The sequence below is a fragment of the Hyperolius riggenbachi genome, chromosome 5 (assembly GCF_040937935.1).
Source record: "Hyperolius riggenbachi isolate aHypRig1 chromosome 5, aHypRig1.pri, whole genome shotgun sequence".
Classification (NCBI taxonomy): Eukaryota; Metazoa; Chordata; class Amphibia; order Anura; family Hyperoliidae; genus Hyperolius; species Hyperolius riggenbachi.
Window position 1 is genome coordinate 284,946,032 of NC_090650.1, and position 13,648 is coordinate 284,959,679.

Here is a 13,648-nt window from a genome sequence, read left to right on the forward strand (position 1 = left end):
CTTTTCTGTCCAAATGTGCCCATCAACATCCTCAGGACAGTGTTCTTTTTCGAAGAGTATAAATGGTATCATCCTGATTTAAAACTTCTTGCTTTTTCCAAGAGAAGTTACTTATCAAATGAATGCAGTTTTGCCAAGTTTTCCCATACATTTAAAGATAATACACCTTCAGCCAAGTGAGTTTAACAACTCACATCTGCATAATTAATGTTTGACTCATTGTTGCCTAAAAGCCTTAACACACATGTACGAGGACTGTCACCCGATAGGGATCAGAACTCAATCCCTCAGTCGACAGTTCGGGTCCAATGGAGGAGGCCACACAAGAAGGAGCAACATGGAGCGAGTGGCTTGAGGAGTAGAACTATGCCCTCAGCCTGCACTCAGCCAAGATGAAACCGGCAGGCAGATTGCTCACCAACACATTGAGGAGGATTGGGATCGCTGTACACAAGCTAGATTCTCGCCCTGACCAGCTATCTTGGCCAAGAACCATCTATCATGTGTACGAAGCTTAAATTACTTATCTGTCCACATATATACAGGCACTTCCCTCACTGCATTTAACCTGGAGAAGTTGCTTTTGCTAGTTACAGTAAACCAAACCTATCCAGTTAAACTTCCTTTTCTGGTGTAAAAATGAAGCTGCAAGGATTTTGATTGGATGTTTAGAGCAATAGCTCCCCTTTTGCACTAGTTTTCCTCCATGCATTGGTCTTAATAAATCACTATATTGTGATCCAGATAGATGCCATCTAGTGTATGTACCAAGTGCAACAAATTAAGGGAATGCAAAAATAAAGCAGCCATAATATGTATTTTAAACTTTCATCACTTAATGCTCATAAGGTGCTCACCTTTGATATGCTTTATTTTTTCACAAAAAGATCACTAGAATACCCTCAACCCAATTAAATATAAAAAAGTCTAATTTACTTCCGTATCTCTGGACTGGAGATCATCACAGACCTTGTAAATTATAAGTAATTCTCTTGTGTTTTGATTTATTAAAATCATCTGATATTAGGCAAATAGATGTAACCCTCAACTGGGCCATGATGAATCATTAGCTAGGGGAACTAAAATGGTTGTTTTCAAGTTGAAGGAACTTTTATTAATAGACCTAAGAATGCTTATGAAAGAGTTCTCACATGTATCTGCCTACAGTTGCATAACTACTAACTCATATTTTAGCAATCGCCTGGTTTAACATTTCCAGGCAATGGTTATGCACAACTCCACACCACCTAATAAGCAGGTTTTTTTTTTTTTTTTTTTTTAAATCAAGGCAGGTCTACAGGATCTCGTATGTTGTCTATTGATTTCAGGTCAACAATGGTTTGGTTATTCAGGCCTTCTAAACTGGGGACTTGGCATGTTATCACAAACCTATGAGAGCTCTGCTACAAGTAGTTATGGGTTTGTACAGGTCTGCACCTAACTGGACGATGGCTTTCAGCTTCAAATCTGAAATTAAAAAGTTACACCTGGGACTGGGGATTTCATAAATGTGTAGGAATACAGTGGCATAGTGGATAGCACTTGCACCTTGCAGTGCTGGTTCCCCAGTTCAAATCCCAGCCAGGGAGCTATCTGTACAGAGTTTTCCTCTCACATCCCAAAAACATACAGATAAGATAATTGTGCTGCCCCTAAAACTGACATATGACTGTGGTAAGGATTAGAGGGACAGTTGGTGACACAACGATATACTTTGTAAATCGCTGCAGGAGATGTCAGCGTTACATAAATACTACAAAATAATAATAATAGCTTTAGAGAATAAGAACTTAACATGCAAGCATTTCATGTTGACTGCAATTGTTCTACTTAAACCATAGTTTAAAGTGCCTTCTTATGAAAACTACACTATTGAGACCTATAGAGGCACACCGCATAAACATAATAGACTGAAATAGAATGACAACGCATATGGGACTATAAGTGGACGACGCAATGAAAAACAGGTTTCCCTTTCTTATTTTTAGAATACATTTGTAAAATAATAAGGCTGCTTCAGGCCCAACAGATTAGGATTTGCTTTGTTCACCCAGCCATGCTGAATATGTTATGCAGTGAGGTAAAGACTGCACAAAGGAACAAAAGGGGTGCAGATTAATCAGACTTTACTGGTAATTATTGGTAATGTTAAGTCAGGAACCAATAATATGATTATTGAACATAACATATGTCAGTGGCTGCAAAGAAATAGCTATAGGTTCAGTCTTTTGTTATGTGTACCCATATAGGGCTTACAAGTCAATCCAGCAACTCTTCATTCTTACATTTATCACAGGTGCTAGTAAGTATCATCACAGTGGAATGTTTGATTGCTTGCTGTGTTTTCCAAAGTGTGTAAAAACAACACCTGGTCTCCCAGAGTACTTTGGGAGAAGAAGGCTTCATGACATCATAGTCTAGGCTAAACATTACTGGGAGGACGGTGTTACCAAAATAACAGCAATATATAGATGAAGGAAGTGTTCCTGATGATGAAACCAGGATCATTTAAGTAAAATTAGATATCCTGAATGTTGCATTAGAATCTTCTATTACTGTGCCTCATTAAAAAGCCTATTCAGTCAAAATTTAAAATTGTGTAGTTCCTTTTCTCAGAGAAAGTTATAATTACCTGATGGGTCTTTTCTTATGAATCACTCCTGGAGGCCCTTGTCTGCTGGCTTCCGGCCCATGCCCTTTCCCCTTGCAGAAAAGGTCTGTGGCGCCTCCATGGTAGATACAGAAAGCTCCACGGTACTTTTCTGCAAAGCCGGCAGATACAGGGCTCCAGGAGTGATTCAGAAGATAAAGACCCAGCAGATTATTTTAACTTTCTATTACAAGAGGATCTATAGAATGTTATACTTTGACTGAATAAGTCAGGCATGTCCAAAGTCCAACCCGCCGAGCCATTTCTGGTGGCCCCAAAGCTCTATACAGTTGTTAATTCCATTTAGCCTCCAGGCCCTATTTGCGGTGCCACATACAGGGGCCATCAGCAGTAACAGCCACTGATTAACAGCTGCCATTGTGCTAAATGCACAGTGTATACAGGTTATTTCACTTGGAAGGGTTTTGGCAAAATGTCACACGCATAGTGTACTTAACAGCAATCAGCAAAAATTGGGTTTAATTTTGATAGTTCGGCCCCCTAGCTCTCTAAAGAACATTGATATGGCCCTTGGCCTAAAAAGTTTAGACACCCCTGGAATAAGCTCTTTAAATCAATAAGTCAAAAAGGGTTTAGTCTTGCTGCCATGTAGTTGATGAGTTCCTTAGGATTGACGCCATCAATGTTATAGGAATGGTAGTGGCTAAAAACAGCATGGAGATAGACAGTGCTGACCAACAACTCATTTACTTACTACAATCCAGTGGTTCTGGTTGCCTAGCAAGTGACGATGGGCCTACCTTTGCCTGTCTCCTACAAGACAAAGGGCAGGGCTGGGTTCAAACATTACAAGCCTGTGCTTGCATGGATTTCCCTTACAACAAAAAAATAAACTTGGACAATTGAAATCCAAAAGCTTAACTCAACACAAATACATCAATAAATACTTTCCTGATGTGAGGTAAGCAATACAATGGGCTTTATTCAGAAAGCGGTGCTAAGTGTTAGCACGCTTGTGAAAAGCCCTTTCGCATGCCAAAAAAGGCCCTGCGCGGTGTGCAGTGCGCCAAAAACATCACGTGGTGCGACATTAATGATGCACCCTTCGCGTGAACCGTTGCCCCCGGTGCCCTGGAAACATTGCACCCAGTGTGACCATAATGTCGCATAGGGTGTGACGATAACGATGTTTCAGGTGCATCTAAGGGCCTGTACACACTGCTGCGCTTGCGCTGCGCTTTTCAAATCGCATGCGCTTTTTAATCGCAAGGTCTTTTAAAAAATAATGAAAATCATGGAGACCTGTACACACTGGTGCGATGCGCTTTACCTATTGTCATGAAGGCTTGCGATTTAAAAAGCGCATGCGATTTGAAAAGCGCAGCAGTGTGTACAGGCCCTAATGCGCCGTGTTTCCAGTGCACGGGGGGGGGCACGTTTCATGCGAAGACGTTAATGTTGCACCGCACACCGTGCGATCTCTAGACGTGCTAACTGGTTAGCACCCTAGTTAGCATGCCCAAACTCTTTAGGCGTGCTAACTGGGTTAGTGAATCAAGCCCAATGTGTGCTAAAGTCACATTTTGATTATGGGAAAATGGAAAACTCTCTAATGCGATGAAGCATGCAAGGCAGACTGTAAACACGCTAGACAAGTAAAGAAAACCAGTATAGATTCATGTAGCATGAATCCTGTTATTTGCCATAGCTGAAACAATCATCATAAACTCTTGCAGTCAATGTGACAAGACCTCAAACTAAATTGCTAAATTGTAAAGCAACAATTCAATACAGTACTGACTGACCCTTATAAAATAAATTATGCATAAGAACACAGTATGCGTGTACTGTCTGGTTAGGTTGCTATTCATGATAAAAAGCTCAGGATATATATATATATATATATATATATATATATATATATATATATATATATATATATATATACATACAGTGGCTTGCAAAAGTATTCGGCCCCCTTGAAGTTTTCCACATTTTGTCACATTACTGCCACAAACATGAATCAAATCTATTGTAATTCCATGTGAAAGACCAATACAAAGTAGTGTACATGTGAGAAGTCAAAACGAAAATCATACATGATTCCAAACATTTTTTAAAAATAAATAACTGCAAAGTGGGGTGTGCATAATTATTCAGCCCCCTTTGGTCTGAGTGCAGTCAGTTGCCCATAGACATTGCCTGATGAGTGCTAATGACTAAATAGAGTGCATCTGTGTGTAATCTAATGTCAGTACAAATACAGCTGCTCTATGACGGCCTCAGAGGTTGTCTAAGAGAATATTGGGATCAACAACACCATAAAGTCCAAAGAACACACCAGACAGGTCAGGGATAAAGTTATTGAGAAATTTAAAGCGGGCTTAGGCTACAAAAAGATTTCCAAAGCCTTGAACATCCCACGGAGCCCTGTTCAAGTGATCATTTAGAAATGGAGGGAGTATGGCACAACTGTAAACCTACCAAGACAAGGCCGTCCACCTAAACTCACAGGCCGAACAAGGAGAGCGCTGATCAGAGATGCAGTCAAGAGGCCCATGGTGACTCTGGATGAGCTGCAGAGATCTACAGCTCAGGTGGGGGAATCTGTCCATAGGACAACTATTAGTCGAGCACTGCACAAAGTTGGCCTTTATGGAAGAGTGTCAAGAAGAAAGCCATTGTTAACAGAAAAAGCATAAGAAGTCCCGTTTTCAGTTTGCCACAAGCCATGTGGGGAACACAGCTAACATGTGGAAGGAGGTGCTCTGGTGACGAGATGAGACCAAAATGGAACTTTTTGGCCAAAATGCAAAATGCTATGTGTGGCAGAAAACTAACACTGCACATTACACAGAACACACCATCCCCATTATCAAATATGGTGGTGGCAGCATCATGCTATTGGGGTGCTTCTCTTCAGCATGGACAGGGAAGCTGGTCAGAGTTGATGGGAAGATGGATGAAGCCAAATACAAGGCAATCTTGGAAGAAAACCTCTTGGAGTCTGCAAAAGACTTGAGACTGGGGCGGAGGTTCACTTTCCAGCAGGACAACGACCCTAGACATAAAGCCAGGGAAACAATGGAATGGTTTAAAACAAAACATATCCATGTGTTAGGATGGCCCAGTGAAAGTCCAGATCTAAATCCAATCGAGAATCTGTGGCAAGATCTGAAAACTGCTGTTCACAAACGCTGTCCATCTAATCTGACTGAGCTGGAGCTGTTTTGCAAAGAAGAATGGGCAAGGATTTCAGTCTCTAGATGTGCAAAGCTGGTAGAGACATACCCTAAAAGACTGGCAGCTGTAATTGCAGCAAAAGGTGGTTCTACAAAGTATTGACTCAGGGGGCTGAATAATTACGCACACCCCACTTTGCAGTTATTTATTTGTAAAAAAATGTTTGGAATCATGTACGATTTTCGTTCCACTTTTCACGTGTTCACCACTTTGTATTGGTCTTTCACGTGGAATTCCAATACAATTGATTAATGTTTGTGGCAGTAATGGGACAAAATGTGGAAAACTTCAAGGGGGCCGAATACTTTTGCAAGCCACTGTATATCATAAAACTGTATGCTAGTAAGCATTCACTTCTGATTCATGAGCTACAACTGGCGGTTAAAGTGGACCTGAACTCTTGCACGGGACAGAAGGAAAACATAGAGAAATGCATTTAGAGAATTTAGCCTGTCTATTTACCCCTTATCTGTGTCTAATCACAAGCTGTAATTTGATCCTTTAGCTGTGTCAGCTGGCTGCCACGGCAGGGAGGCTGATATGAAAGCACGGGATGTTACCAATATGTCTGCTTCCATGAAAGCAGGAAGTACATATACTTCAAATGTATTGCATGATTTGTATCAGCTGTAACAAAGAAATGTTTTTCTTTAAAGGTTATTATGCTGAGCAGAGCAGAAAAAGAAGTTCTGAGTTCAGGTCCGCTTTAAAAAAATCTAAAGATTTAGATTTTTTTTTATCTTATACTGCACAGTTTTTGTTACAATTTAGATTTAAAATGATGACTTAATTGCTACAAGGTTAATACACACAACACGCCATGTGAAGACACTTTTTTTTTGTAATGAAATATCCTGTTTATTTTGAATAAACAAAGTTATATACAGAGTCAGCTTGATTTTAAAAACAATTTTCAAATGAATCTTGATTTGATAAATTAATATAAAAAGGTAACATTTGCAGTAATAATATACTGTACATTAGGAGGATCAACAGCTGTCGGCATCAGCAGCGGTGTTGTGTGGCGCCCATCTCACACCATGACTGCCAAACGTCAAACAGCACAATCATATAATGCCCAGATTGCAAAGCAACAATTAACTTACAATGAGATGATAAACACAATTGCCAAATAGTATAGTATCATTTAGTAATAGTATCAGATGTGTGATCTGAGTACAACTTAAAAAACTCAGTTGCATTGATTCACTGGCCACGTAACAGCTACCAATCATGCAAGTCAGATGCATACATCATTTTTATCAGGTTTTGAAATAATTTTAAAACTGGTTACCAGTCCAGTTGCTGTAAAAAGGTTGTTTCAGCCATTAGTTTACTTGTCCTTGCCAAAACAATACTATGTGTCTGTTAGCCTCATGCAACCTTAGGACCTCTGCAGCATAAGATCCTCTCATTCTTTTATCTACATTGAAATTAACATGCAAGCTTCGCCATGCAGAGCTGCACTGTCATACTCATTTATAATGACAGTTGTTGGATCATGCTTTCCAGTGGTGCATGTAATAGCTTTTGGATGTACAATGCATTCTACAGAAAAGCACTTTTTTTTTTCAGAGCATCAGGAGATTTGAAAATAGCCAGAATGATAAGGCTCTGTGATTATTTTAACCAAGCATCTTAAACTTTCTTGCAGGAAAACCTCATTATCTCCCTTCTCCCTAACATATATCAGACTTTTAGCTTCTATTTACTTTTCAGGAACCTGAATTCAACAAGCTTTCGACAAACCCTTTTGCATAGATAATAATTCAAGTGTGTTTAACTCTTGCTGTACTTGAAAACAGAAAGGGACTTTAGATAATTTCTTAGTAGGGCTAGTACTATATGTGTATATGTTTATCTCATTATGTCACATGTCACTTTAGGTATGCTTTAAAAAGAGATGATCAATTCTCGCAATATAATCCCTACTCCGATAACAACTCATGGAGAAGCACTTTATCAGAATATCTTGTGGATAGTTTTTATTTTCCTGACTGGTTGCTCAAGATCACCCTACAAGACGCAAAAGGTGTATGCAATCACATGATCGTGATCAGCCAATCAGAGAAGTATAAATTGTTTACCTTATAAATTACTGATGTGCTTCTCTGTCAAATGTCCTTGCAAATGGAATTCTACAAGGAGAACTGATCAGCTCTACTCTTCATCAACAAAATTTCTTGTTGTCCATAGTAACCAGACAGTTTCTTCCATACCATTTCTAAAATAGCTATGGATGAACGTAATGACTAATCTCTATAGTTGCCTTGTCAATTTGTTAATCAGTTCATTAAGGCAAATGACATTTGTGAAAACACCTATAAACTGAAACATGTGCATTGTAAAAAAAAAAAAAAATCCAGACTTAAAAGAAACAAATAACTGGAACATGTAGTTTTCCCTACACTGCTTTCATTTCATACATATCCATGTTATCAGACATATGATACAATACAATACATAGAGTATGCATTTTAAAGGACCACTATTGTGAAAAATTGTAACATTTAAAATACATGCAAACACATACAAATAAGAAATATCTTTCTTCCAGAGTTAAATGAGCTATAAATTCCCTTTCTCCTATGTCGCTGTGACTTACAGTACATTATAAAAAGCTGACAAATCTAATGCCTGGTACACCATGCAATTACCCGTCAGATAGATGGGTCGATTCAATTATTTCCGACAGGTCCAATCTGATTTCCAATCTTTTCCGAAAATCGATCAAAAAACGTTAGGAAATCAGATCAGACCTGTCGGAAACAATTGATTTGACAGGAAATTGCATGGTGTGCACCACGCTTGACAAGTTTTGGACTATTCTATCTCCTCATGGGAGATTTTCAGTATTTCCTGTATTTTTTACAAAAGTACTCCCTAGAAAGGATCTATACAAAATGCCAGCCAGACTCCCTACTCACGTCAGCCCTATTTTGTCAGTTGGACTAAGCAACAGTCATTCGGCAAGTGTTTTTGAAAATAAAGAAAACCATGAGATTCCCCCATAAGGATTTAGACTGTTCCAAATTTGTCCGATTTTTACTGCCTACTGTAAGTGCCAGCAACATGAAAAAAAGGTAATTTACAGCACATTTTACATTTTATAAATATGTATAAACATGGATTTTAAATAAAAATTTTTTTTTTTTTTTGCAATAGTGGTCCTTTAAGGAAATAACATACAAGTAGACGACAATGCAATGTAAGTAAGTGTAAAAAAAAATCATATTCACAAAAAAAAATACTTAATCTCATAAATACACAAGTATTCTTCAATAAAATATAATCAAATATACTAGATACCAGTAACCAAACTATTCACCCAAGCGAGAAACACACCACTGAATATTGCTATGCTGACTATACTGCTTTCGTAACAGGTTGCACTTTATGCCAGGATAAAAAGATGAGATTATATGGCCTGTGTGTGAAGTAGATATGCTAAATTCATGGGGAGGAAAATACAACTGGCTTCTGGCTGATAGGTGTCAGACCCCTGTCCTGGAATGGTTTGTCAGACAAGATTCTTTGTTACTTTGACAACCACACCCATAACAACAGCAGCTGTTATTTGGTCCTAGGTTCGACTATCTTCCTGCCAAAACATCGGGTGAGTTCTTTCTTCCTATCCCCACCCATTGCTCCTGGCCCACCCTGGGTGAGAAGATAATGCTACTCATGAAGACATATAATTTGCTAAATTTGATTAAATGCAAAAAGAAAAGAAAAAAAGCCAAGCTGTCTGCAGTTAAGTGTGTTTCTGGCACCAACAAGGGTGTTTGTGAGAGGGAGGTCAGGTAGTATGTTTTTCAAATTAGGCAGAACAAAACAAGCAGTTCTTTTCTAACAAAACTGCAACTCTCCCTTTTTCCCCCCAGGAGTGTTTTAGAAAATGTGGAGTCTTCATCTTTCTCACAGTAATCACAGTACTGCACTGGACTCTTTGTGCTTTAACAAAACTGCAAACACCCAGCTTGAGAAACATAAGAGACATATTCATGAGTCATTATGTTACCATTGGCTGGCAGATAGGTGAATTGCTGGTACTGGCTTCTTTTCCTCTTCCCGTTACAGACGTAAAAATTGACTTGAACTGGGCTGGATATTCTCTGGTTGCGAAATGGTGGGATCTCTACAACTAGTGTACTCTGTAACAAAAAGTAATAGACTGTTCATGAGCAGGAAATTTACATTTTATATTCATTTATGCTAATTGCTGGGACCTGCTTTACCTCAGTGAGGTTGAGACTCTCATAGTCATGTTATTTCTGCATTTATGATTGATGCTTTATGTAGGTGTAGATATTAACTAATGATGGTGCAACCCCTTCTGAGAGTGACACACTACTAAGGCCTCCAAAGAAAAAGGGGGAGGGGAATGTGAAAGGAAACCAAGATCCATTATAGTATAGTAAGTTTGTGACAACGGGACAATGTGTATAATTATACTCACATATGTGTGTCACAGAAGTGGCGCAACATCAGTCTGGTGGGGAGAATAACCCCTGACCCCACTCAAGTTAAATAAAAAGTCACCCTCTGCAGTTATGGACAAAACAACAAAGGGATATACCCTCCACATGAGGTGGTATAATTATATATATGGTTCAGAGGCACCAAAGTGAAATAAAATGATTAAAAACAATTTAAGTTAATAGAGGTACCTCCTCCCGGAGAAAAAAAAACTTAATGGGGAGGTGAAGAAATGTAATTTAATCCAAATGAACAAAACAAGACTGAAATGCGTACTCGTTGTGTCACGTGAGACGGCGTGAAAGTGCCAGCGTATTACATGCTAGCACATCCTGATGGCCTGTCACGTGTGCCCGTAACAAGGAAGGGAGGGAGGAGGACAGATGGAATTTTAGAAATGCAACCCACGGTCTGCAGCATGAGGCCCGGACCACGTAAAGTTTGCAAAGCCCTGCGCTAGGCTCTACTACAGCCTGCTATGGCTCATTTGAGATTTTACTCTCTTTATATGCCTGAAGAAGCGGGAACCTAGAAGAAATGCATTGCAATCTATGAGAGTTTTGTTCACTTGGATCAATGACCTCACCATTAAGTTATTTTCCCTGAGAGGAGGTAAGTTTACCTTTATCTCCTCTAATTTTAAACGGTTTTTAATCATTTTATTTAACTTTAGTGCCTCTAAATCATGTACACAGCAATACCACCAAAATGTTTTTAATTCAATATTATTTATGGATATTGCTATGTAGCTCCAACCCGTAGAGCTCCAAATATACAAGACTGAAAACTCTCAGTGACAATATATGACTTGCTGGGAAATCAGATTTCATCGTAATTAAAAAAAAGAGAGAGTACATCAGGTATGACTTGTCCTACTCCCTTCTCTCTCATCCATGCAAATAAACAATGCATTTTAGAGTTAGAAAGGGTGCCTCTAGATACGCAGTTAATGTAGGGCTTTTTTTAGATAGCGTATGAGGCGCTACAAACAAATCATTTATAGGTAAAACAAAGTTTTACTAACATAATTAAAAAATACGTGGAAATTAAAATAATAATTAAATAAGACTGACTCATACCTAGTACAGTATGCCTTTCACTACCAAGCAAAATATAATATAGGAGACAGTCAGGTTTGAAAACACATGGGCTAACAGAACTCTGAAGACAAAATCATGTTTGAATGTATCCCACAGATGTCCTGTCTGTGCAGGAGTGCCCCAGTTCAGTAATTTGTTGTGACAGGGAGGCAAGCAGTAGCACAGGCTGGCTTGCCTAATGCAGACCATGTGCAGAATGTAGAAAAGTATGCATAAGGTAAAGTACAGCCCATGACATATGTGATTCATTACACAGATTAAAATATTAGACTACTACAAATAATAATCACTGTTGGCTGTCCTTTAATTTCTCGTTTTCTTACTTAAATTAAACCTATGTCAGATTAAATTCTGCACAGTACAGCAAGCTGCTCCTACCTGGCAGACAACATTGCCTCTAGGCCTGGCCTAATGTGCTCAATGTTACCACTAGGCCTGCTACCATAACTGCAAATATCTACTGACTGCAAATAGCATAACTTATGAACAGGTCAAGAAAAGCAAGAGCGATATCTCTTCTCTAATCATACTTACAGGCTTATACATTTCTTTATCTGTTTTTGCTTCCATTTCCCATACATGATGGCCATCTACAACAAAATGAAGAAACAGGGAAATTGTTACAATGAGTACACAATTTCCTCAACCCCCTAAAATGTACACCGCATTCTTTTTACATATAGTAAAAGGGATTAGTAATATTCTTAGTTTAGACTAGGCCCCTTATACAATTCTGCTTTTCTCCTCAGTGACATTTTCACACCTTATCAATAAAATGTATTTTAAAGTCGACCCAAACTCTTGCACAGGACACAATAAAAAGTCTTCATTCCACACATACATTGCTTAGAAATTCACAACTTTGCTTACAAATTCACTGCTGCTGTGTTATTTGTGTATTTAGCCAGATCAAAGTGTCTTATCAGTATCTGTGAATACTCTCTCTCATACAGCTCTCTCCTCATATATAAACACTAAAGGTGGCCATACACTTATAGATTTGCAGCAAATTCAATCATCAGAAAGATTCCTGTCAGATGCCTGTCAGGTTGAATCTGACAGGAATGTATCTGTCAGCAGCTGATCAACCTAGATTTTCCATCCAAACTTATCGAGCAAATCGATCAAAATTAGTTGGAAATCGATCAGACGATCAATCATGCTTCCTGTTGCATAGATTTCTAGCCAATTCGAACAGAAATTAATCAGTGTATGGGCCACTCAAGGCTTAACCCTTGCAATGCCCCCTTGAAAGTGAACTCTAGTTAAAGATTTAGTTTTTTTTTAGGATTTACATAAATCGTAAGGAAGATTTTTTATCCCCATAAAGGTTATTATGCTGTAGCTAATCCTTTAGAGAAGAGAAGAATTTCAGAGTTTAGTTCGACTGTAAGCTATCAGCAAGCAAGAAAATGAACAATTTTGACAGTACTTTTACCTAGTTTTTGGTACTTTTTCAATTGCAAAGTCCTGAAAAGTTATTTTAAACAGAAGATGAAAAATTATCTCTTAGGGTCCTTTTACACTATCAGTTGCTCTCAGTTATAGCTGATTTTCAAAGTAATGTCTATGTTTTCCTATGGCTCAGTTCCCACTATACACGTTTTAACTGAAGGCTTTTTCACAATGCACTGCTATGGAGAGAAAAAAAAAACGCGTACTAATGCATACCAACACATAGGGCTTGATTCACTACCCGGCGCTAAGCCCTAATAGATAGTTGGCGCAAACCACAGCGTTAGGTGGTTTGCGCCCATAGAACCACCCAGACTGTGTGCAGCGCGGCAACCTAGTTATAGTGCGCAATGCGATGATATCGGCGCATCCCGCTGCCCTCTAAACGTTGCACCCGTTGCGACGAAAACGGTGCAATGGGTGCGACATTTAAAGGGCAGTGGGATGCGCCGTTATCGTCGCATCGCGCACTATAACTAGGCTGCCGCGCTGGGTGGTTCTGTGCTCGATGTAGGTTTGCGGGCTATTAGTGCCCGCAAAGCTACTTATGGGGCACTAAGTGGCTTTGTGAATCAAGCCCATTAAAGGGACTCCGAGCTCAGCCAAAAAATGAAAGTTGTACTCACCTGGGGCTTTCTTCAGCCCAGTGCTGGTCGGGAGGTCCCACGACGGCGTCCTGGCTCCTCTGCATGTCCCCGCTACGGAATGGCTGACCAGCCGCAGCCCGGGCAACACTCGGCCGAGTGTCTGGCTGCTCCTT

The 13,648-nt window shown here is 39.3% G+C and overlaps 1 protein-coding gene across 4 annotated transcripts in view; it reads right to left on the reverse strand.

The window, feature by feature from the left end:
- NFATC1 (nuclear factor of activated T cells 1) overlaps positions 1 to 13,648 on the reverse strand; it is a 282,233-nt gene that overhangs the window by 132,529 nt on the left and 136,056 nt on the right. For 3 of the 4 annotated variants that reach the window (XM_068237037.1, XM_068237040.1, XM_068237038.1), the window contains exons 7-8: positions 11,968 to 12,023; positions 9,876 to 10,008 (exon numbers count right to left, since the gene is read on the reverse strand). The exons of the other annotated variant lie outside the window; for it this stretch is intronic. In XM_068237037.1, the coding sequence (XP_068093138.1) occupies positions 9,876 to 10,008; positions 11,968 to 12,023 (189 nt within the window). The remainder of the gene's footprint in view (positions 1 to 9,875; positions 10,009 to 11,967; positions 12,024 to 13,648) is intronic. 4 annotated transcript variants of the gene reach the window in all.